Source organism: Babylonia areolata, chromosome 1, assembly GCF_041734735.1.
Source record: "Babylonia areolata isolate BAREFJ2019XMU chromosome 1, ASM4173473v1, whole genome shotgun sequence".
NCBI lineage: Eukaryota > Metazoa > Mollusca > Gastropoda > Neogastropoda > Buccinidae > Babylonia > Babylonia areolata.
The window spans coordinates 91,003,672-91,030,252 of NC_134876.1; the positions used below are offsets into that span (position 1 = coordinate 91,003,672).

The window sequence follows — 26,581 nt, forward strand, 5'->3', positions numbered from 1 at the left end:
AACAAACAGACAGATACACAATACATAGACAAGAATATCAGAGGCGAGGCTAATCATGACAAAACATATTAGGTATCATAGTTTTTCCATCAGTATTTCTTGAGAGCTTTTTTTTTTTAAAAGTTTGCTTCAAATGACATGATTTTAAAAAAGGAAGATAAGCTGTTCCATATCGTTCCACCAGAAATGTTAAACTAAAATTTATATAAATTGTTTCGGGGTCGAGGAGAAGACAGTGTGTGTGTGTGTGTGTGTGTGTGTGTGTGTGTGTGTGTGTGTGTGCGTGTGTGTGTGTATGTGTGTGTGTGTGTGTGTGTGCAGCTGTTGATATTAATACAAGGAGTACTCTAAAAATTCTCTTTCTTTCTCAAATTAAGAACACATGCACGCACACACACATGCACACACACACAAATGAATATTCAGATATGTATTAGTGTAGATGTATATGTACTGTTGTGTTTGCATATGCATACATATATATTTTCATACAGATATAGATATTTCTGTCCCCACCCCCCCACCCCCGACCCCCCACCCCTCAGTCCCCCTCCCCCACCTCTCTGCCTCTTTCTCTCTCTGTGTGTGCCTGTTTTGGAAGGTGGCAGCACCTACAACTATTGTAAGAGTGACTTGTTATATGTACATTCTTTCTAAAATCACACACACACACACACACATACATACACACATACCTACACACACGAGTACACACACACACACACACACACACACACATGTATATACTTATATATCTATATCTATATCTTCTGTATACCACTTGCAGATAAACATCAAGGTGTTGGACGAAAACGACAACACCCCTACCTTCTCCGACACAGAACGGGCCTTCTCAGTGCCAGAAACTGCTCCCATTGACCAACGACTGGGACAGATTCTGGCCAGAGATGATGACAATGGCATCAACGGACACATACAATACAGCCTTGTCAGAGACAACAATCCCAACAATCGAGGTTTGATTACTTCATCTCTTTTGACTCTTTGGAAGAGATTTGTTGCACAACAGTCAATGAATAGATGAATACTGATGGGCGCAATAGCCAAGCGGTTAAAATGTTGGACTTTCAATCTGAGGGTCCCAGGTTCAAATTTTGTTAAGGGCACCTGACGGGGAAAGGGTGGAGATTTTTCCTATCTCCCGGGTCAACACATGTACCGACCTGCTAGTGCCTGAACACCCTTTGTGTGTATACACAAGCAGAAGATCAAGTACGCACGTCAAAGATCCTGTAATCCATGTCAGTGTTTGGTGGGTTATTGAAACAAGAATATACCCAGCATGCTTACCCCCGCAAATGGAGTATGGCTGCCTACATAGCGGGGTACAAACTGTCATACACATATAAAAGCCTGCTTGTGTACATACGAGTGAATGTGGGAGTTGCAGCCCAGGAACTAAGAAGAAGAAGAAGAAGAAGAAGATGATGAAAGCTGTGTTGTGAGTTTGCGGCTCAGAATGTGCAGTCTCTCGGCTCAGAGCAGAGCAGAGTTTAAATCACTGGGGTCAAGAGCGCAAGCAGACACAGGTTACGTGCAGTGTGGTTTGTAACAGTGACTTTTCTTTTGTCTTCCATTCTATTCTCTCATTACTGATTTCTTTACTGTTGCTTTTTTTGTTGTTGATTTGAAGGCATTCAGTAGAGATGGGTAACAAGAGGGGAAAGATGAAGCGCAGGTGTGTGCGTTCACATGAATGTCAGTGTGAGGTACATACCTTTGAATTTTTCACCGACATTTTTTGTAAGGTACCTCTGTTGATGATTTTGATCATTGCTGTTTTATTGTCATCTTTATCATCATCATCAGCAGCAGCAGCAGCAACAGTGAAAGTTTGTGTATGTTTGTAGGGCAGGTCTTTGATTTTCTTTCTTCTTTTCACTTTTGCTGTCTTCCTTTTTTGTGTGATTTGTTTTTTTGTTAGCACAGTGCATATTATCATCGTCATCATCATCGTCATCATCATCATCACCAGCATCATCGTTGATATTGCCATTGTTATCATCAGTATCATCTTCATCATCATCATTATCATCAACACATAAACAACATCACTAGTGTCATCTTCATCGTTATTGTCATCATAATCATCATCATCATTAACAACAATAACTGCTTCACCATCATGAGTATTATCAACATCAGCATCAACATCAACATCAACAACCACCTCACCATCATGAGCGTCATCATCATCAACATCAGCATCAACAACCAACACCACCTCACCATCATGAGCGTCATCATCATCAACCTCAGCATCAACATCAACATCAACAACCACCTCACCATCATGAGCGTCATCATCATCAACATCAGCATCAACAACAACAGCCACCTCACCATCATGAGCGTCATCATCATCAACATGAGCATCAACATCAACAACCACCTCACCATCATGAGCGTCATCATCATCAACCTCAGCATCAACATCAACATCAACAACCACCTCACCATCATGAGCGTCATCATCATCAACCTCAGCATCAACATCAACATCAACAACCACCTCACCATCATGAGCGTCATCATCATCAACATCAGCATCAACAACAACAGCCACATCACCATCATGAGCGTCATCATCATCAACATCAGCATCAACATCAACAACCACATCACCATCATGAGCGTCATCATCATCAACATCAGCATCAACAACAACAGCCACATCACCATCATGAGCGTCATCATCATCAACATCAACATCAACATCAACAACCACATCACCATCATGAGCGTCATCATCATCAACCTCAGCATCAACATCAACATCAACAACCACCTCACCATCATGAGCGTCATCATCATCAACATCAGCATCAACATCAACAACCACCTCACCATCATGAGCGTCATCATCATCAACATCAGCATCAACATCAACAACCACATCACCATCATGAGCGTCATCATCATCAACATCAGCATCAACAACAACAGCCACCTCACCATCATGAGCGTCATCATCATCAACATGAGCATCAACATCAACAACCACCTCACCATCATGAGCGTCATCATCATCAACCTCAGCATCAACATCAACATCAACAACCACCTCACCATCATGAGCGTCATCATCATCAACATCAGCATCAACATCAACAACCACCTCACCATCATGAGCGTCATCATCATCAACATCAGCATCAACATCAACAACCACCTCACCATCATGAGCGTCATCATCATCAACATCAGCATCAACATCAACAACCACATCACCATCATGAGCGTCATCATCATCAACATCAGCATCAACATCAACAACCACCTCACCATCATGAGCGTCATCATCATCAACCTCAGCATCAACATCAACATCAACAACCACCTCACCATCATGAGCGTCATCATCATCAACATCAGCATCAACATCAACAACCACCTCACCATCATGGGCGTCATCATCATCAACGTCAGCATCAACAACAACATGGCCTAATGACCCTTTTCCTTTCTGTGCAGTGAACCCCTTGTCTCTGTTCAAAATCACAAGCGAGTCCGGGGTGCTGTTCACCCAGCAGTCACTGCTGGGCCTGAGTGGGAGCTACAGCATGCTGGTCATGGCCAGGGACAGAGGCACACCCCCCAAAAGTGCCACAGTCCCTGTCACCATCAAGGTCCAGCCAGTCGACTCCAACGACGGCACGCCAGAATGGATTCTGCCCACTGACTTCAACGTCTATGTGGAAGAGGTCGGTCAGATGGTTATGGGATTTTGTGTTTGGGGGGCGGGGGATGGGCGGGTGGGGGGGTGCGGGTGAGGGGGTGAGATTGTGTGGTTGGTTGCTTTATTACCTTTTTGTCAGGCCAGATTTTTGTGTGTAAAATTCAGGGAGAGTGTGTCTCGACAGCCCAGCTCGACTGACCCTTTTTTTTCCTTTTGTATCTTTGCAAGGGTATTTGTTTCCCTATCAAAGTGGAGTTTTCTACAGAATTTTGCCAGGGACAGCCCTTTTTTTTTTTTTTTTTTGACATGGGAACTTTTACAATGTTAAGTGCACACTGCACACAGAACCGAATGACTAGCATCCAGACCACACCACTTAAGATTTAGTGGATGGGGAGAAAATACTGATGGGTGTGGGACTGGATCCTGTGTGCTCATATTCTCTTGCTTCCAAGGCAGATGTGTTGCCACAAGGCCACTACTCCACTTTGTTATTGTTGTTGAAATAACTGGGGTGGGCCTACGTGTATGCTATCTTCACTGTTATCATTATCATTATTATTATTATTATTATCATTATTTTTTTCTTGTCTGTTTTCCATTTCAGCATAAAAGGACCCAACTGAACATTAAGATCAAAGCTCGGGCTCGCTCATCAAACAACTCCTATATCAAGTACAGCTTTGGTAATTTAGGGTCAGACTCTCAGTACTTCTTCATCAACGAGTTGACCGGTGACATCAACGTGACGGCGGACCTGGATCGGGAAATCCAGCCCACTTACAAGGTGAACTCTGATAAAGAAAACTGTGTACATATGCCTAGTTTCATCTGGACTTAAAAGGTAAACACTGAAGAAAATCGTGTATGCCTAGTTTTGTCTTGAGTTTCAAGGTAAACATTGATGAAGAACATCATGTATGCCCAGGATCATCTTGCGTTTCAAGGTAAACATTGATGAAGAACATCATATATGCCCAGGTTCGTCTTGCGTTTCATAGTAAACATTGATGAAGAACATCATATATGCCCAGGTTCGTCTTGCGTTTCACAGTAAACATTGATGAAGAACATCATATATGCCCAGGTTCGTCTTGCGTTTCACAGTAAACACTGATGAAGAAATCATGTATGCCCAGTTTGATCTGGAATAACAAGGTCAACACTGATGAAGAAATCATGTATGCCCAGTTTGATCTGGAATAACAAGATCAACACTGATGAAGAACATCATATATGCCTAGTTTCATCTGGAATAACAAGGTCAACACTGACGAAGAACATCATGCCCAGAGTTTCAATGTTGATTTCATTTTGAATGCGTGTGTATGTGAGTTTGCGTGTGCGCACGTGTGTGTATGTTTATTTATATTGATATGTTAACGTATTTATTTATACCATTATCATCTTTTTTTTCATAACTATTATCATTTTTTTTCTTTTTTCCTTATATTTATTTATTTGTATCAGTTTACTTTATCATTATTATTATTATTATTGGGTTACGCTGCTGTTCAGGCATCTGCTCAGCAGATGTGGTGTAGCATATCTGGATTAGTCTGAATGCAGTGACGCCTCTTTGAGTAATTGAACTGAACTGAATTTTCATAAGAATGCATAATTTATCTTCACAGTGTTACAATTTCATGCGTATATCGAGTGTGCGTATGAAGGGTGTCTGGCCAGTGATTGCCATACTGATAATTATAACTTAAGCTCCATTTGTTTGAATTATAATTGGAGCTCCATTTATTTACATCATTTCTTGCTTCAGTCCCGCAGCAATAATTGTTGTTTTTTTGTTTCTGTTTTTTTGGTTTTTTTTAATTATATATGAGTGTGTTTGTGTGCCAGAAGTAAAGATACTGGGTGCTGTGTATCTCGCATTACACTTAACTTACTGAATGAACACAGATTTGAGAAAAAAAAAATCTCTAAAAGAAAAGGAGAAACCCAACATAATTCTATTTAACTTTATGTAAAATATTCCTTTACTCTGTTCACAGCTGCTGTTGGTGGCTACAGATGCTTTGGAACCAAACAAGTTGAGCCGCCGTGAGCTGACGGTGCATCTGACTGATATCGATGACAATGGACCGTCTTTCGAGAAAGCCCCCTTCTATCCTGGTTGTCCCAGTGATGTGAGTGTGAAGCAATGAACTGGCAAGTTTGTTGCACCCTGTCTGGTGGATGGGTAACGCTGAGGGGGGATTTCCTTCTGCTGAGTTGTTAAGTGTGTGTGTATGTGTGTGTGTGCGTGTGTGTGTGCGTGCGTGTGTGTGTGTGCATGCTGGGCTGCAAGCAAAAAAGATATGTGTATGATTGTGTTTGGGTTTTTTTGTTTTTGTTTTTTTTACCTTGCCATGTAGACAACCATGCTCAGTTTTCAGGGGTGTGCATGCTGGATATTCATGTTCTCGTTTCCATAACCCACTGAACGCTGACATGGGCTATGGGGTCTTTCATGTGCATATTATTTTGATGTTCTGCATTACGAATACATCTGTTTACAAATTCCACCCTTAACCCAGCAGACGCACTATGACCAGGGTTCAAACTTAGGATCTTTTGGGTTGAAATCCCTATGCTTCGTGCCTCTTGCGGGAGATGTGATTGCTCAGAGCTGTGAAGCTGCTGGAAGGGGCCACAAGGGTGTCCATTGTTGAGTCGTGATTCACAACTGCAGCTGTGGGGGGGACAGTGAACTGTTTTATCATTCAGCATATTTATCATCATTGTTGTCTTATTTATTTATTTATTATCATCATTGCTTATTTATCATCATTGTTGTCTTATTTATTATTTTATTTTATTATCATTACTACTACCTTTATTATAATTATTATTTGTTTGTTTATTTATTTATGTAAGCTTATCTATTATTTATTCACTTTTTTTTTTCTCAAGGCCTGACTAAGCGCGTTGGGTTACGCTGCTGGTCAGGCATCTGCTTGGCAGATGTGGTGTAGCGTATATGGATTTGTCCGAACGCAGTGACGCCTCCTTGAGCTACTGAAACTGAAACTCAGCGTCAGAGTGACGCTCTGAACCAGAAGATTCCCATTGTTCTAAGAGAGAGAGGGAACGGTTTTTCAGTGACACTTCGGCCAGACCTACTGTTTTGTTATGAGCAGATTCAAAAGCTGTTCTTTGCTGGGAAGATAGTGAGCACAGGCACATGTGTCTGTTTCACCTGTCATTCAGACCCAATAGTGTCTGTTTCGCATGTCATTCAGACCTGATAAAGTCAGTTTCACATGTCATTCAGACCAGAGAGTGTCTGTTTCATATGTCATTCAGACCCAATAGTGTCTGCTTCATATGTCATTCAGACTCGATAGTGTCTGTTTCACACGTCATTCAGACCCGATAAAGTCAGTTTCACATGTCATTCAGACCCGATAGTGTCTGCTTCACATGTCATTCAGACCCAATAGTGTCTGCTTCACCTGTCATTCAGACCCGACTGTCTGCTTCACATGCCATTCAGACCTGATAGTGTCTGTTTCATATGTCATTCACACCCGATAAAGTCTGTTTCACATGTCATTCAGACCTGGTAAAGTCTGTTTCACATGTCATTCAGACCTTGTAAAGTCTGTTTCACATGTCATTCAGACCTGGTAAAGTCTGTTTCACATGTCATTCAGACCGATAAAGTCCATTTCACATGTCATTCAGACTGGATAGTGTCCATTTCACATGTCATTCAGACCGGTTAGTCAGTTTCACATGTCATTCACACCCAATAAAGTCTGTTTCACATGTCATTCAGACCTGGTAAAGTCTGTTTCACATGTCATTCAGACCCGATAAACTCAGTTTCACATGTCATTCAAACCCGATAAAGTCCATTTCACATGTCATTCAGACCCAATAGTGTCTGCTTCACCTGTCATTCAGACCCGACTGTCTGCTTCACATGTCATTCAGGCCCGATAAAGTCTGTTTCACATGCCATTCAGACCAGATAGTGTCTGTTTCATATGTCATTCAGACCAGATGGTGTCTGTTTCATATGTCATTCACACCCGATAAAGTCTGTTTCACATGTCATTCACACCCGATAAAGTCTGTTTCACATGTCATTCAGACCAGATGGTGTCTGTTTCACATGTCATTCAGACCAGATGGTGTCTGTTTCACATGTCATTCAGACGCATGGCAAGCTGATAAGGCACAGTCTTTATCACACTGATGAGAGGTGATGAGCATCTCCACCGTCTGTTCAGAATGTCTTGGGGTTGAGATCCAAACTGCATGCTGCACGGTGAGGAGTGGAGATGTTCCTCCTCTCCCAGGTCCATGTTTATGCTTGTCAGACCTACTGGTGCCGGATCTGTTCGCTGATGACAGTTTTCTTCATTGTGGCGACATTGACATTGATCTTGTACAATTTATGTTGGAACAGGGAAAAAAATGACATCTCAGACTGGTGTAATCAAAGTCACATGGAACTTAACCCACATAAAACAAATTTGCAAAAAGTATGGTTCTGACTTCAAAACAAAAACAGAATATAGGTATCTCTATTTAAAGCTTGATATAAGCAAGGACTCTGTTGCAACGCAAATTTGTGAACACCATGTTCTTGGGGTAATCATTGATAAAGAACTGAAATTGCAAGCTCATATCAACCATATCTGCAGGCAGTTAGCTCGCATTCTGTTCTTTTTGAATGAACTCGAATGTTTTGTTGATGTCCCAGTCCGAAAACTATTTTTCAGAGCTCAGTGTCTTTCTCATATCTGTTATTCATCTACAGTCTGGATAAATGCCAGTCACAACCAGCTCAAAAGAATAAACTCATTGCATAGATGAGCAGCTAAGCTTGACCACTGAGACTCCCTGTCAATCAATGACAAATTAACAAACCTGGAAATTTTACCACTGTGAAAGTAATTTGACTACAGTAGAATGGTCCTCATGTTCAAAATATAAAAAAAAACAACCATATCACCACCATATTTCAGTGAATTTGTTCAAAGGGCATCAGAGCGTTATGATTCAGATAAATATATTCTGCTTTGTGAATACAATGACTTGTACAAATCCAGTTTTGCATTTTTTGGACCATCTGTAACTCTCCTACTTCATTCATTATTGTAATTGTCACAGTGATAGATTGGAAGACTGAGCAATGCCTAAAATCCATATCCTTGAATAATACAGTTTTTGAATCTTCATTCTTGAATCCCCCTTTGCTGTTTGCTTATGTGAAATCATAGAACTATAATAATAAGAAAAAAAGAAGAAGAGTGGATGCAATAAAGGACAAGAGCAAATGAAAGTAGTTCTTTTGATGACAGTGATGATGATGATGATGGTAAGAGTGTTGGTGGTGTGTTTCAGTTCGAGGTGCCCACGACGTTTGACACTCCTGATGACACCGCAAACAACACCATTGTGGGATTTGCTCGGGCTTGTGATCCTGATGCAGATGGCAATGATGTCATACACTATTATCGCTACAACGGCAGCAAAATTTGTAAGACGATGGATGGTTGTGTGTCTATATTGAAGTGTGTGACAACATGGATTCTGAGTTTGTGATTGTGTTTGAGTGTGTGTGTGTGAGTGTGTGAGTGTGTGTATGTATGTGTGTGTGTGTGTGTTTGTGAGCGTATGTGTGTGCACGCACATGTACATGATCAAACAAATCTGTACCTGAGAGTGAATACCCCGTCTGTGAAAGCGGTACTCGTTTTGTGTGTGTGTGTGTGTGTGTGTGTGTGTGTGTGTGCACTTGAACACGGTTGTGCTGATGTGTCTGTGCGTGAGAGACACTTTATCTCCATGACAGTGGAGCGGTGGCCTTGCAGTTAAGCGCCCAGCTAGGGAGCAAGTGTCAGTTTCAGTTCCTATGCAGACAGGAATTTTTTTACTTTCCCCTCCACGAGACCATGAGTTATAGTCTTGGTGCTAGTCTTTGGGATTGCGATGATAAACTGAGGTCCCATGTACAGCATGCACTTAGTGCATGTATAAAAAGGAACCCATGGCAACAAGAGAGTTAACCCTGGCTAAATTCTGTGGAAAAATCCACCATAATGATAAAACAAATACACTTGTAGACCAAAAGAAAAAAAAGAAAAGAAAAGAAGAAAAAAAGGGTGCTGCTGCACGAAAGCAATGCATCTTCTTCTAGGAGAGCGGCTCAAATTTCACACACAGAAATCTCATGTGGCAAAAAGTAACACAATACAATACAGTAAAATATATTGCAGTACAGCACAATAGAATACAACAGAATAGAATACAATAGAATACCATACCATACCATACCGTACCATACACAGTATGTTTTTGCCAACAGGTCTGGACAATTACGATGACGCCTTACAGGTCAACGAAAATGGCACCATTCAAAGCACCAAAGTTCTTGACTTTGAGGAGAAACAGGAGTATCTGGTCTGCGTCACGGTGCAGTTTTCCCTGAGGGCACCCGGCGGACGCCAGAAGCGATCTTTTGACGTCAGACAGATGAACGAGACAGACAAGGTTGGCTATGTGGTCATCGAGATCACGGACCGCAACGATAACGGGCCGACATTCCCTGACAAAGCTGTGGTGGCAGGTGGGTGACAAGGATACTTGCTATCTGGCGGGCAGGTAGTCAGTTTCAGTTTCAGTTTCAGTTTCTCAAGGAGGTGTCACTTCATATGTGGAGTGATGGCCTAGAGGTAACGCGTCCGCCTAGGAAGCGAGAGAATCTGAGCGCGCTGGTTCGAATCACGGTTCAGCCGCCGATATTTTCTCCCCCTCCACTAGACCTTGAGTGGTGGTCTGGACGCTAGTCATTCGGATGAGACGATAAACCGAGGTCCCGTGTGCAGCATGCACTTAGCGCACGTAAAAGAACCCACGGCAACAAAAGGCTTGTTCCTGGCAAAATTCTGTAGAAAAATCCACTGCGATAGGAAAAACAAATAAAACTGCATGCAGGAAAAAATACAAAAAAATGCGTGGCGCTGTAGCGTAGCGACGCGCTCTCCCTGGGGAGAGCAGCCCGAATTTCACACAGAGAAATCTGTTGTGATAAAAAGAAATACAAATACAAAATATGGACAAATCCATGTATGCTACACCACATCTACTGGACAGATGTCTGACAGGCAGTATAACCCAACGGGGTAGCCAGGCCTTGAGTGCATGCATATTTTATTGTTTACAATCTGTGCTGTTAGCTTTGGCGATTAGGCACATACATTGCAGACATCACAGCTGTCCATTCTACAGTGTCATTTGCTCTATATGCCCATTTCATGTGCATGGCTTTGAAATATTTTTATCCTTTTGTAATAGAAAATTTGGATACTTCTTTCATTGTATTATTGCCAGTTTTTGTGTGAGTGTTTTTTGTTGTTGTTGTTGTTGTTGTTTTTTTGGGGGGGGTGTTATTTTTCTGTCATACCTGTGTCAACAGTGATGGCAACAGAGCCCTCAGAGAATGAGGTGTTTAAAGTGAAGGCCACGGATCCTGACGGCCCTCTGAACAATGTCGTCGTGTACTCCATGACAAGCATCCTGTACTACCCCCCTGATGGCGGGGATCCCTACTCCATGAGAGGCACCTTCACCGTCACCTCTGACACTGGCAGGATCTCAGCCAACCTGCCGTCATACGATGACTTTGCTTACGGGCGCTTCCAGCTGGAAATCTTGGCTAGAGATGCCAAGGATCCTCTGTTTAACGACACTATTACTGTGACTGTGAGTTGTGTGAGGCGTTGAATGTGTGACACTGTTACTGTGATGGTGAGTTGTGTGAGGCGTTAAATGTATGACACTCACCGTGACAGTGAGTTGTGTGAGGCGTTAAATGTGTGACACTGTTACTGTGATGGTGAGTTGTGTGAGGTGTTAAATGTATGACACTGTTACTGTGATGGTGAGTTGTGTGAGGCGTTAAATGTGTGACACTGTTACTGTGATGGTGAGTTGTGTGAGGTGTTAAATGTATGACACTGTTACTGTGATGGTGAGTTGTTTGAGGTGTTAAATGTGTGACACTTACTGTGATGGTGAGTTGTGTGAGGTGTTAAATGTATGACACTGTTACTGTGACAGTGAGTTGTGTGAGGCGTTAAATGTGTGACACTTACTGTGATGGTGAGTTGTGTGAGGCGTTAAATGTATGACACTCACCATGACAGTGAGTTGTGTGAGGCGTTAAATGTGTGACACTGTTACTGTGATGGTGAGTTGTGTGAGGCGTTAAATGTGTGACACTGTTACTGTGATGGTGAGTTGTGAGAGGTGTTAAGTGTGTGACACTGTTACTGTGATGGTGAGTTGTGTGAGGCGTTAAGTGTGTGACGCTGTTACTGTGATGTTGAGTTGTGTGAGGCGTTAAATGTATGACACTGTTACTGTGATGGTGATTTGTGTGAGGTGTTAATGTGTGACGCTGCTACTGTGATGGTGAGTTGTGAGGCGTTAAGTGTATGCCACTTACTGTGACAGTGAGTTGTGAGAGGTGTTAAATGTGTGACACTGTTACTGTGATGGTGAGTTGTGCGAGGCGTTAAATGTATGATGCTCTTACCATGACAGTGAGTTGCGCGAGGCGTTAAATGTGTGACACTGTTACTGTGATGGTGAGCTGAGTCAGTCATCATCATGTTGTCGTCCGTCATGATGATGATTTTGTAGGTCAGTGATGATAATGATGTTGTGTAGTCAGTCACCATGATGGCGATGATGTGCAGCTGGTGGTGCACCAGGACAGACATAAACTGCGGCTGGTGCTGGATGTGGAACCTCTCCAAGGCTGGCAGATGGCTGACGACCTGATAATGTGGGTATCTCACAGCTGTAACTGTGCACAGTTGTCTTCTTCACCTTTTGCTGTCTTCCATGGTGTAGCTTTCACCATTACTGTCTTCCATGGCCTAGTTTTCACCTTTACTGTTTTCCATGGTGTAGTTTTCACCATTACTGTCTTGCATGGTATAGTTTTCATTTGTACTGTCTTCTGTGGCCTAGTTTTCACCTTTACTGTTTTCCAAGGTCTAGTTTTCACCTTTTAGTTTTCACCTGTACTGACTTTCATGGCCTAGTTTTCACCTTTACTAGTCTTCCATGGTCTAATTTTCACCTTTACTGTCTTCCATGGCCTAGTTTTCATCTTTATTGTCATCCATGGAGTAGTTTTCACCTTACTGTCTTCCATGGTGTAGTCTTCACCATTACTGTCTTCCATGGTCTAATTTTCACCTTTACTGTCTTCCATGGCCTAGTTTTCATCTTTACTGGCTTCCATGGTATAGTTTTCACCATTACTGCACCTTCTAAACTATCCATGGGACTGCCACAAGGGTCTCCGCTCACTCCTGTCCTCTACAATGTCTACACGAAGGGCTTTGCAGACTTAAACAACAGTGGAATAGCTCGGGTGCTTACTTTTGCGGATGATGGCCTGGTCTTCAAAACTTCGAAAGATGCTCAGGAAAGAACTATAGCCGTCCAGAAACAACTAAACAATATTGCTCAGTGGTGCAAAGACACAGGATCTTCCATCAATCTAGTGAAAGCTCAAACGTTGCTGTGCACCCTCAACAACAGAACCGCGAGCAAATCACCACCACCTGTGTCATTCGACTGGATTCAGATCGAGAAAACTGAATGCCTATGCTACCTAGGAATACACTTCGACAGGATGCTGACCTTCAGAAAACATACAGGAAATACTGTTCTCAAATGCAAAAAGGGCCTTTCAGTCTTAAAAGCAATGGCAACCAAAGGTATTGAACAACGCCACCTCTTCCTGCTATACCAATCACTCGTCCTCAGTGTAATCGAATACGGACTTGGGCTAACAACACCATCTCAAAGCAACCTCCTAAAATTAGAAAGAGTTCAAAATGAAGCTATGAGGCTGATCCTTGGAACAACAAAAGACACGCCCACAGAAACCATGCGATACCTGCTTGACCTTCCTTCAGTGCAGGCCAGAAACAAGTTAGAACAGGTTAAGACCTACTTCAAAGCATTAGAAAACCCTCAAAACCCACTGCATGATGCAGTCAAAGAACCAAAAGGTAGCCGTCTAGGACGAGGAAGATCATGGATGGGGCAAGCAGAAGACACAATCCAGCTAGTATGCCAACTACAAGACCTGAAAGAAACAAAAGAATGGGAGAAAAACCCCGAAAACCTCAACCATCTATTCAACACAGCCATTTCACCCACTCTAGGAAGACATTGTCGGGAATGGCCAGAGGGCAAAACTGATGCGGAAGTGAAGCTACTCATAGAAGAAAACAGTAAAGAAGAGGACATCATCATATACACAGATGGCTCTGTCACCAAAGACCAATCTGTTTGGGGATTCACTGCGAAACAAAATGGAAAAACAATTAGGGAAGAGAATGCTGCCTACAAAGTCACAACCTCCAGCCTAACGATGGAAGTTGAAGCTGTGACACATGCCCTCCAGTGGCTATCGTCCATCCAGATGCCTGGAAACCAACGTGCCATGATTCTAACCGACTCAATGAACCTCATACAGAAAATTGAAAATGGAACGGGAAGCCCAGAGTGGCATAAGGCAATGCGCAACTTTCAGTTTAAAAAGCTTGCATGGTCATACTGCCCGGGACATGCAGGTGTTAAGGGAAATGAGCGAGCTGACAGACTTGCTGGTAACGCAACAACAACGAGTGGCCTACATCTAGGAAAATCGGAAATCCTCAGAAAAGTCAAAGAATATCAAAAAGAACAGGTACAAGGCCATCACACTATCGATCGCCTCAAAGAAATAAAGGCGGAGAGAGGGAGCGGCCGAAAGTCTAGCATGAAAGGTAGAGCACGATGCTTTGCAAATCAAACAAATATCGGCATCATTTCCAAACCAACATTGCGCAAATTTCTTCACAACGGAACAGAGCCTCTGTGGGCCTTTCCAAATACAATAGACTGAGCAACACACTTGATGCCACTTTCTTGACATCACAGATCTTTTCCCATCCCTCTTGCGGCCAATCAGTGGCAGCCTCTGTGCGTGTGTGTATGTGTGTGTGTGTGTGTGTGTGGGTGGGTCTGTGTGTTTGAGTGCGTTTGTGCATGCGCGAGGGTGTAAGTGTACACAAGTGTCAGGAGAGTTCTGTGCACATGCGTATGTGTGTGTGTGTAGGGGGGGGTGCGGGCGTGGAGGGGGGGGGGTAGATGATGAGGTATGTGTGTGTATGCATGCCTACACTGTGGGAGTAACGGAATATTGGAACGTGCAGGTGTGCATATATATATATATATATATATCTGTATATATGTGTGGGGGGCTGGGGGTGGGGGATATGGGTGTATGTGTGTGTGCTTGTACAAGTAAGGGTTCATCGGTGTGTGTGTGTGTGTGTGTGTGTGTGTGTGTGTGTGGCATGGAATCTGCGATACGTAGTCTAGAAATGAGTGTGTGGAGGAGGGGGGTAGAGGAGGTGCAGGGTAATGTGTGTGTGTGTTGGGGCTCATGTACGTTTATGTGTATTTGACTGTGCTTTCGTATCTGTGAAACTGCATGTTTGGTGCATATCTGTTATGCATATGTGGGTGTTTGTGTGAATCTGTGTCTCTGTGTTTTACATTTATTTGCTTATTTATCATAATTGTTGTCTTTGTTTTTTATTTATTAATTTTATTATTATTATTACTATTACTACTTTTTTTTTTTCTCAAGGCCTGACTAAGCGCGTTGGGTTACACTGCTGGTCAGGCATCTGCTTGGCAGATGTGGCGTAGCGTATATGGATTTGTCCGAACGCAGTGACGCCTCCTTGAGCTACTGAAACTGAAAACTGAAACTGACTTCCATAGCCAAGTTTTCACCTTGACTGACTTCCATGGCCTGGTTTTCACCTTGACTGACTTCCATGGCCTGGTTTTCACCTTGACTGACTTCCATGGCCTGGTTTTCACCTTTACTGTCTTCCTTGGTGTAGTTTTCACCTTTACTGTCTTCCATGGTATAGTTTTCACCTTTACTGTCTTCCATGGCCTAGTTTTCACCTTTACTGTCTTCCATGGTATAGTTTTCACCTTTACTGTCTTCCTTGGTGTAGTTTTCACCTTTACTGTTTTCCATGGTATAGTTTTCACCTTTACTGTCTTCCATGGCCTAGTTTTCACCTTTACTGTCTTCCTTTGTGTAGTTTTCACCTTTACTGTCTTCCATGGCCTAGTTTTCACCTTCACTGTCTTCCATGGCCTAGTTTTCACCAGTACTGTCTTCTTTGGTGTAGTTTTCACCATTACTGTCTTCCATGGCCTAGTTTTCACCTTTACTGTCTTCCATGGCCTAGTTTTCATCTTTACTGTCTTCCATGGCCTAGTTTTCACCTTGACTATCTTCTGTGGTGTAGTTTTCAATTTGACTGTGTTTCATTACATAGTTTCCAACTATATTCTCTTTCATAGCATAGTTTTTAGTTGTGCTGCCTTCAGTGGTGTTTAGTTTTAGTTTCGTTGTCTTCCATGTTGCAGTTTTCATTTTGACAGTCTTTTGTTGTGTAGTTTTCAGTTATTCCGTTTCTATGGTGTAGTTTTCAGTTTTACTGTCTTTTATGGTATAGTCTTCAATTTTACTGTCTTTCGTGGTGTTCAGCCTATGTGTTGTGTGAATTACATTTTATGTAAAAGGTGAACATCTTGTTTCACTTTGCCTCAGAGAAGGTATTGTGTTAGCAAATAACTCCCTATTTTTCCTGCTTTTTTTTATTTTTTATCTTTCACCTTTTTTTAGAAAATATTTTATTCTTGACTGTATTCTTTTTTCATTTGAAATAGCAAATCCATTGTGCTCAAAACACACAGGAGGAGGAGTAATAATCAAATAGTGACACTCATTGACAGCGGGGTTCTCCTTCTTCGGAGATAAACATAAAGATCAACATTGTTATAATATAATTACGATGTAATAATTAATTGCAATGTTTTTTAAAAGCGAATATGTGAAATGCTTTTATTTGAGAACATATGTTTATTACTCTTGTTTAATCAAGTAATCCGCATGTGTGGGGGGTTGGGGGTGTGTGCGGATGTGTGCTGATTTTCTGGTTGTGGTTTTCCGCAATTCATCTTTATTCTTATCTTATCTATTATAATCAATGTGCAGTATAGTAGGCTATGTTTATAATTACATTCAAATAATGTTTCTTAATTCTTTCTGTTTTTACATTAAGAATACTAGTTATTACCTGCAGTGTGTGGATGTATGTATGAAAAGATGTAAGTGATATTTTTTACATTTGTATCTTCGTAATATTTGTAGGGGCTGTTGTTGGCTTTTACAGTTATGGTCCCCATGTTGTTTACTTGTCTATGTTGTGATAATGCACCTGACCAAATTTCTCCAGTTGGAGATAATAAAGTTATTCTTATCTTCTTATCTTATTTTATCTTATCTTATAAACTGTTGGAGTTTTATTGAGACTTTTTTTGTTTGTCTTCCCTCTCCCACCCCCCTCCCCCACCGCCCCCCCCCCCCCCCTCCCACCACAGGGATCTGAACAAAGAGGGGGAAAAGGATGGGAAGCAGTTTTTCCTCACCAAGGTGACCGAGCACAGAGAAGGGTCGCGTATAGTGGCAACTCAGTAAGTGCATTTGAACATCTCTGTCTCTCTGTCTCTCTCTCTCTGTCTCTCTCTCTCTTAATTTGCCTGAATTGAACATGTTGATATCTTCTCTCCTCTGAAATCGTTAGAAATCTTTCTTTACATGTATTTGTATAAAGCTTTCGTAATCCTGAGAATCATTATGTCATGAGTATAATTATTGATGTTGTGTAGCGCAGGCTAGTCTACATTTGGGACTGATGTTAGATTATCGCGTATGTGGTACCATGGTGTTTTCATTACGTCCTATTCACATAAACCTTTCATAAGGGGCCTTGGCCTATATATGAATAAACCATCTCTCTCTCTATCTCTCTCTCTGTCTCATCCTTTTATTCCTTTATCTTTGTTTATTTTCCCCTTGCTCTATTCTTTCTTTTCTCTCTCTTGTCTTGTGTTTTAAGTTTTCCATTTCTTTTTTTTTCCTTTTCTTTTCTTTTCTTTTCTTTCTAGCCTTGGTCTGTCCCCTCTTCTGCGTGTTGAACTGTCCGTGTGTTGTAAACCTCTTGTCTGCTCCTCTGTCTGTGCTTTTTCTGTTTTCATCAGCAGTCTTTCGTCACTGTTTTTGTATGGGTTGGTTCATTTTGATCACAGAATGTCTGTCAGAAAGAGAGAGAGAAGGAAAGACTGGAGAATGTGCATATGCATTCCCCCCCCCCCCCCCGCCCCCGCCCCCCCCCCCCCGCCCCCCTCTTGTCTGTCAAGGGGGTGGTTTGCAGAACTGGTTGGGTGTGTTAGACTTGTGATCATGTATTCACCAGTGATCAGGGTTCACGGAAGCATTTCAGCATGGTGTTGTATGCCCAGGAAAGGCACTTCACTCTGATTGCCCAGGAAAGGAAAGGCACTTTACTCTGATTGCCCAGGAAAGGAAAGGCACTTTACTTTGACTGCACAGGAAAGGAAAGGCACTTTACTCTGATTGCCCAGGAAAGGAAAGGCACTTTACTCTGACTGCACAGGAAAGGCACTTTACTCTGATTGCTGATTGACCAGGAAAGGCACTTTACTCTGATTGCCCAGGAAAGGCACTTTACTCTGATTGCCCAGGAAAGGCACTTTACCCAGGAAAGGCACTTTACTCTGATTTTTTGTTTGTTTGTTTTTTTTGTTTGTTTTTTTTGCTCCACCTAGGTGTGATAGTGCACCTGGCTTTGGTCTGGGAAAGTTAAAAAAAAAAAAAAAAAATGGAAGAATAGGAATGGGCCACCCCATTCGTGTGCTAAACCCTCTAGACACAGTGAATAGGAAATCATTGCCCTTATAGCCATAAAAAGTTATGAGACCTTTAACTTTATTTTTTAATCCTCTGTGGGTTGTCTGTGCCTGTGCCTGGGTGTGTCTGTGTGAAAATGTAACGTCGCCTTTTTTTTTTTTCAAAAAACTCCTATAATTATATCTGTGGACACCAAACTTGACATGGTTGTTGATATCCTTGAGTTTTCATAGCATCACCCATTAGAATGGCTGTGCAAAAACAGACAAGGCTTGCAGCAAGACAGCGATAAATGTTTTTGATAAAGAAATATTACTCTTGAAATGATTGAGATTGACACTTTCTGACAGAGATGACTGTTTTTGGAGTTACGGGTTTCAGCACCAGTAAATGTTCATGAAGGATTATTTTATATATTTTTTTTTAATTGTAAACATTATTCATTGATGAGTGATAATTATATCTTAAAATATGGTCCAACTCAGTAAGAAAAAAAAAAGGCATAAATTATACAACAGAAATTGAATAATGTGTTAGGAAAACAATGAGTCGGCAAAGTGTGTGTGTGTGTGTGTGTTTTGAGTGTGTGTGTGTGTGTTTTGAGCGTGTGTGTGTGTGTGTGTGTGTGTGTGTGTGTGTGTGTGTGTGTTTTGAGTGTGTGTGTGTGTGTTTGAGTGTGTGTGTGTGTGTGTGTGTGTGTGTTTTGAGTGTGTGTGTGTGTGTGTTTTGAGTGTGTGTGTGTTTTGAGTGTGTGTGTGTGTGTGTGTGTGTGTGTGTGTGTGTGTGTGTGTGTGTTTTGAGTGTGTGTGTGTGTGTATGTGTTTTGAGTGTGTGTGTGTGTGTGTGTTTTTGAGTGTGTGTGTGTGTGTTTTGAGAGTGTGTGTGTGTGTGTGTGTGTGTGTGTGTGTGTTTTGAGTGTGTGTGTGTGTTTGAGTGTGTGTTTGTGAGTGTGTGTGTGTGTGTGCATGATTATACTATGTGTGTGTGTGTGTGAGTGAGTGTGTGTGTGTGTGTGTGTGTGTGTGTGTGTGTGTGTGTGTTTTGAGTGTGTGTGTTTGAGTGTGTGTTTGTGAGTGTGTGTGTGTGCATGATTATACTATGTGTGTGTGTGTGTTTTGAGTGTGTGTGTGTGTGTTTTGAGTGTGTGTGTGTGTTTGAGTGTGTGTTTGTGAGTGTGTGTGTGTGCATGATTATACTATGTGTGTGTGTGTGTGTGAGTGTGTTGTGTATGCACAAGTGTGTGCATGAATGTGTGCACATGATTATGTGTGCGTGTATATGTGTGTGTGTGTGTGTGTGTGTGTGTGTGTGTGGTACATACATACGCCCGTGTACGTTGACACAAAAGTGTGGTGCCTGTGTGCGGCACAGGACGGACGTGTGCTTTGTGATGGTGGACAACCTGAAACCAGTAGACGCCGACGTCGGGCTGGAGGCTCAGTACTCTAAAAGGTTCAAGGCTGTGACGAGCAAATACCACATGGTGGACCAGGGGGTGAGTCACTTTCTTTGCTTCTGTTCTGTGGTTGACTTGTGTGTGTAGCTCTTTTTGCACACAGTGGTTGACTTGTGTGTGTAGCTTTTTTTGCACACAGTGGTTGACGTGTGTGTGTAGCACTTTGCACACAGTGGTTGACGTGTGTGTGTAGCTTTTTTTGCACACAGTGGTTGACGTGTGTTTTGTATACAGTTGTTGACTTGTGTGTGTAGCTCCTTTGCACACAGTGGTTGACGTGTGTGTGTAGCTCCTTTGCACACAGTGGTTGACGTGTGTGTGTGTAGCTCTTTTTGCACACAGTGGTTGACGTGTGTGTGTGTGTAGCTCTTTTTGCACACAGTGGTTGACGTGTGTGTGTGTAGCTCCTTTGCACACAGTGGTTGACGTGTGTGTGTAGCTCCTTTGCACACAGTGGTTGACGTGTGTGTGTAGCTCCTTTGCACACAGTGGTTGACGTGTGTGTATGTAGCTCCTTTGCACACAGTGGTTGACGGTGCGTGTGTAGCTCCTTTGCACACAGTGGTTGACTTGTGTTTTTGTATACAGTTGTTGACTTGTGTATGTAGCTCCTTTGCACACAGTGGTTGACGTGTGTGTGTAGCTCCTTTGCACACAGTGGTTGACGTGTGTGTGTGTAGCTCTTTTTGCACACAGTGGTTGACGTTGTGTTGTGTGTAGCTCTTTTTGCACACAGTGGTTGACGTGTGTGTGGTGTAGCTCCTTTTGCACACAGTGGGTTGACGTGTGTGTGTAGCTCCTTTGCACACAGTGGTTGACGTGTGTGTGTAGCTCCTTTGCACACAGTGGTTGACGTGTGTGTATGTAGCTCCTTTGCACACAGTGGTTGACGTGTGTATGTAGCTCCTTTGCACAAGTGGTTGACGTGTGTTTTGTATACAGTGGTTGACGTGTGTGTGTAGCTCCTTTGCACACAGTGGTTGACGTGTGTGTGTAGCTCCTTTGCACACAGTGGTTGACGTGTGTGTGTAGCTCTTTTTGCACACAGTGGTTGACTTGTGTGTGTAGCTCATTTGCACACAGTGGTTGACGTGTGTGTGTGTAGCTCCTTTGCACACAGTGGTTGATGTGTGTGTGTGTGTAGCTCCTTTGCACACAGTGGTTGACGTGCGTGTGTAGCTCCTTTGCACAAGTGGTTGACGTGTGTTTTGTATACAGTGGTTGACATGTGTGTGTAGCTCCTTTGCACACAGTGGTTGACGTGCGTGTGTAGCTCATTTGCACACAGTGGTTGACGTGTGTTTTGTATACAGTTGTTGACTTGTGTATGTAGCTCTTTTGCACACATTTGTTGACTCGTGTGTGTAGCTCTTTTGGACACAGTGGTTCACTTGTGTGTGTAGCTCTTTTTGCACACACTGGTTGACTCGTGTGTGTAGCACTTTGCACACAGTGGCCGACTTGTGTGTGTAGCTCTATGCACACAGGTTTGATTTGTGTGTGTAGTTTTTTGCTACAAGTGGTTGACTTGTTAATTTTGGTTTATAATGCCAAAGAAATCATTTATTTGCTGTTTGCATTTGAATTTTGGTGCATAGTACCAATGATGTTATAGCAGAAATGGTTAGGCATCAGATTCGTGATCCAGTGTTCCAAGGTTCGAGGCCCTTTTTCAGCATGGTGTTGTATCCTTGGGGAAAGGCATTTTTTTTTCTCCAGATTTCCTCACTCCACCCAGGTTTGAATGGGTATCTGACTTCAGTTGGGGGGAAACATTAAAATGGCATTGGGAAAGGATTAGACCCTGCCTCCCTATGCTGAGCCCATAGGACACTGTGGAAATGACTAGGAATTCACTGCCCCTGATAGCCGTAAAAGGCCATGGGACCTTTGATCTTTGACCTTTTGCAATGATAGGAAATTGTCTTCCTAAAATTACGTTTGGGTAACATACTTATCAAATCAATGATCTGACATACGTTTACAGTATGGCCAACAGCAAAGTGAGAGCTGTATTATCAGTGGTTTCGTAATTGCAAAGGGAAATCGTTTGCAGCTTAGTCTTTCATGGAGGACTATGTCTCTCACACTAGAAGTCAAATTGCACTGGGACTTAGTACTGTAGCCTTGGGGGCTAACTAGCCTTTGGGATCCGTCCCAATGGTGACAGTCCTAAGGCCCTCTTGATCGAGGGAGTGGGGATGCAACTTGGGCAAAACACTCTCTACTATAAATTGTATAATCAGATTCCAGGCCGGATAGTCGGGACAGCAGTTGCCTCCTCTGCTGTTCTGATGGTCATTGTCGCAAGATGGCTGCCGGAAAAAGAGGGCACTAGTCAGGGATACACAGGGGAGGTAACCTACTCTGGGAGGTTATCGGCCGTAGCTAAACTTATTTTTCATCCTCCATGCCCTAACAGGGGTCAGAGGATTAACTATTGTTGACGGTTGTGTCATGGCAGACCTGCGAATCTCCGAGGTCGTCGGAGGACAGTGTGAAGTGGCGAGACCTGTGGTGGCTGCTGGTGGTGATCGCTGTCTTCATCTTCATCTGCGCCCTCATTCTACTGGTCACCATCTGCATCCTGTACGACCGCCACAAGAGCTACATGACCTCCCAAAGGACTTGTGAGTTCAGCTTGGGGATGGTAGGATGGGTGGGTGGGGTGAGGAGGGGGTGTTGTGTGTGGGCGTTGTGTGTTGTGTCTGTGTGTGTGTGTGTGTGTATGTGGTATACATGTGTGTGTGTGAGTGTGTGTGTGTGTGTGTGTGTGTGAGTGTGTTTATTCATCTTTGTATGTGTGTGTTTGTGTGTGTGTTTGTGTTGACTTGTGTGTGAATGTATGTGTGTGTGTGTGTCTGCATGTGTAAGAGAGACAGAGACACAGGTTTAAGCCGTGTGTGTGTGTGTGTGTGTGTGTGTGTGTGTGTGTGTGTGTGTGCAATCGTGTGTCTGTGTGTTTTTTAGTTAATTTCTTTCCCCAAACAATGGTCTGTTTCAAACTGAGCTATGTATGTGCTTACAGATTTGGTACCTGATGAGTGAGCTGAGCAGAGTGGTAATGTTCCTGTACTTCAACATGGCGGATTTCATCTACATCATCTGCTGATACTGTCACTTAGGCAGCTCTCCTTTGTGAAACTGTCTGAGGAAAATAATGACATTGTGATACATGTATTGAATGTCTCAACCACTTGATCCAGTTTAAAAAAAAGAATCATGTTTGTAGATATTATATGGAGAGCATTATCATCCTTAAGAAGAAAAGTCCAGGAATAACACTGATTGTTTTTGCTTATCCTTTTTTTGTGACCCAGAATGGACATTTCCATCTCCTTCCAGTGTGAAAAAAAAAAAAGAAAAGTGCCCTGGAATGGAAAATTCCATCCCTGTCATCAAAGAAAATTTTCTATTGCAAAATCATAAAATTCACATGAAATTACACTAATTGAGAAGTGTGTTTATTTTCCTTTCAGGAAAGTAGTTGTAAGGACTTTCTTTCAGTAGTTTGCAGGCGAGAAAATGATTACCCCCCCCCCCTCCCCCCTGACCAACAATCCTTTGGCAAATAATTGTCACTGAACATAAAATAGGCTTGGCGCTGATAGGTTTAATCCAGCATTGGTGCAGATGTTTATAGATATATATGAACCGCAATGTGTATTTATTTTCAGAATGTTTTCAAGAAATTCAGTCGTCCATGTACTGAACACGCACACATTTTCATTCATTGTTGTATGAAGGATTGCTCTGTTAATGAGGGTTGAAATTGACCAGACTTTTTCATGAAGCATTTGTGCTTGTGATTAACCATTCTCATGCTTCCAGAAAACACTATCTGTTATAGTTTTGTTTATCTGTCTAGGCCACAAACTCACGGTTTTTTTTTCCGGGGGCGGGGGTGGTGGGGGGGGGGGAGAGAGGTCGGGGAGGGGTTGTCACAAAAATGCAGGTTGGATTTCTACCTAGAAAATGAAGGGGTTTTGTTGGTTTTTGTTGTTGTTTTGTTTCTGTGTGTGTATGTGTGTTTGTTTTACTGCTGTGTTCTAGCTAATTTGTTTGTATTGGCAGTGTTCTATGTGTCATGAGTGTAATACTGTGCCTTTTCCAGTTGATTTGATATGAGATATATTTGTGAATTACATATAATGTATTTATATAGAACGAGTGTGTATTTCATCATGTTTGGCTTGTCCTTTATCCTGCTTTCCCATATGATGTAGTGTTTCACATTCCTGCTGTTTAAGATATTGATCATTTCAGATTTTTGAATAAGTTAACGTTGATGAAATACATCGAGACCAGTTGTAAATAATGTAACATTCTCCCAAATTATTAGTTGCCAGTGCACAAAGTTCTGCAATCAGTAGTGCTTACCAAACACAAATTATGAGAGGCCGAAAGATGTTTATGAATGGATTACAGATTCCACATGAAAACAACAGGAGTACATCATGGTTGTTGTTTGTTGTGTTTTTTTTAAGTAAGGGCTTGGCTGCAGAGACATATCCAGGTCTGGGTTGTATAAGGGATAGCAGTGCCAAGTTTGCTTTGCATAAAAGATTTGTCCTAGATCTGTGCTAATTCCATGGACTTAGGAAATTTCTTAACACTTAGCAAACATAGTTCTGCTATCATTGCTTCTGAAACCAAGCCCAAGTCTTACTGCAATGTTCAGGGTCTAATCAAAGGCAACGTCTGTTTGTGTGGTGGCGTTTTCAGCAGCTGAGCGCAGTCATGTTTGTCAGGATGTTTCGTCAGTCAAAGGGACAGAACACAAATCCGGCATGTCAGATTTGGAGAGTATCTGAGATGATCAATGGTTTCAGAGTTAGCAGCCTTCAGCTGTTGTCATGGTGACAGCTGATTGCTGTGAACAGGTGGCATTGCCTTATGGCAGCACCTCACGGTGAACTCGGGAAGATTGTGCAGAGGGGTGTTTTCCAACATCTGTCACATCATTGAAGTTTGTTCAACCTCAGGACTGACAGACACGCTCCAGAACTGTTTCCGTAAAATCTACATGTATTGTCCCATTAGCTGTACTAAAATAATGAAGGAATAGAAAGTAAGAAGTTAACTGATAAAGGCTTATTATGTAAAGTCCCATCAGCTACACTGAGATAATGAAGAAAAAGAAAGTAAGAAATTAATAATACAGGTATAAATAGTAAATGAAGAAAAAGAAAATAAAGGCATTGATAAAAGCAAAGGTGGACACAACTTATGTCTCACCTTTGAATGGGCTGTCTGTTTCTTCTCGTTGCTTGGTGACCAGGAGAGCTCTGGTTGTGATAGTTGTTGCTTTCTAAATCAGTGCAAGAACAACATGGTGAACATCAGTTTCTGTCCAGTGTCTCGTCAGAAATCTTCCAGTTATTGTGAGAGGTGATGATTCCTTTAGGAATTCATGAACAGTTCGGTTGGGAGTGTTAGTGATTGTGATGAAAGACCTGTTTGTCAGTCAGACGTAAGTTGGGTGCAGTAGCTTTTATGGTTCATGTTTTCTTCAGTTCTGTCATCTCAAACACATGTTCCAATAACGGTTCCTTCCATTGTCTTTCATAGAAGAATTGAAGTTGGTGTGTTTTTTTGGTTTTGTTTTGGAACTAAAATATCATAAGGTTATGTTGATGGTCAAATCTGTTTTGGTGTCATCACAGGACAGTTGAATAACATCTACTGTGGGCGTCACTGATTTCATATCAAAAAGAAAACTAAAAGTATCATTCTCCGGGAAAAAGATTGTCATGGTGCTGTATGATTATTCAACAATGACAAGTCTTGGTTGGTTGGTTCTGTTTTGAAGATTATTTTGTTATTTTTTCATAGTCTCTGTGTTTATGATGACAATAATGTTTGGACAGATATATCTGATGCAATTATTAAAATCATCAAGAATTGTGTGTCCTTTAATAAGGCATGGATACTGTTCCAGGGTTTTTTTCATGTGTTGCAGAAGCTTAGATTAGCTTGATAATCTGATACATGAACATGATTAAAGCCTTACTTAACTGTCATAATTCAGAATATTGTCTCAAGTTGAGTATGTGTGAATGTTGAATACCGTCTTTTAACAACCACCATCCCCATCCTCCCAGTGTGTCTGCCTATCTTCTGTGTTATGTCAGACGTTAGGATTTCACATGTAGCCAGACATGTTATTTGCAGGGACCTGTTCTTTTCTTCTGAATGATTCATCATGCATTCCGATGTCTTCAGACTGCTACTGTTGTACAAAAGTGTCTGCCAGTGCCATGGCTGACTCGTATGTGATTGTTCCCATGTTAGAATGAGAGTGTACCACGGTAGATTGAACTGAAAAAAAAACTTCCACCATTTTGTAAACAGCGGTGTTTATGTAATAATAAAGTTACTTTTATAGATATGTTGTGAAATTGTATGCTTCTGCCTGTCTTTCTTTCTTGTTCTCTGTATATATCAGTGTCTGTGTGTGTGTCTCTTTCTTGTTGTCTGTATTTCAATGTCTCTTTCTTGCCATTGGTCAGTTGACCTGCTCATCTGTTTGAAAATAAATGACAAAAGAAGAACGGATGAATGAAGTCCAGAAAAAAGGAGGACATCATTTGGAAAGAAA

General features: G+C 42.0%; 1 protein-coding gene across 1 annotated transcript in view; it reads left to right on the forward strand.

Annotated features, from left to right (window-relative positions):
• LOC143289166 (cadherin-87A-like) overlaps positions 1-26,367 on the forward strand; it is a 77,749-nt gene extending 51,382 nt beyond the window's left edge. The window contains exons 29-40 of the mRNA XM_076598092.1: positions 788-977; positions 3,496-3,725; positions 4,308-4,487; positions 5,707-5,841; positions 9,053-9,188; positions 10,017-10,277; positions 11,127-11,413; positions 12,412-12,500; positions 17,195-17,287; positions 19,896-20,019; positions 22,445-22,610; positions 23,009-26,367. Coding sequence (XP_076454207.1) covers positions 788-977; positions 3,496-3,725; positions 4,308-4,487; positions 5,707-5,841; positions 9,053-9,188; positions 10,017-10,277; positions 11,127-11,413; positions 12,412-12,500; positions 17,195-17,287; positions 19,896-20,019; positions 22,445-22,610; positions 23,009-23,028 — 1,911 coding nt within the window. The 3' untranslated portion in view covers positions 23,029-26,367. The remainder of the gene's footprint in view (positions 1-787; positions 978-3,495; positions 3,726-4,307; positions 4,488-5,706; positions 5,842-9,052; positions 9,189-10,016; positions 10,278-11,126; positions 11,414-12,411; positions 12,501-17,194; positions 17,288-19,895; positions 20,020-22,444; positions 22,611-23,008) is intronic.
• The last annotated feature ends 214 nt before the right edge of the window (positions 26,368-26,581 follow it).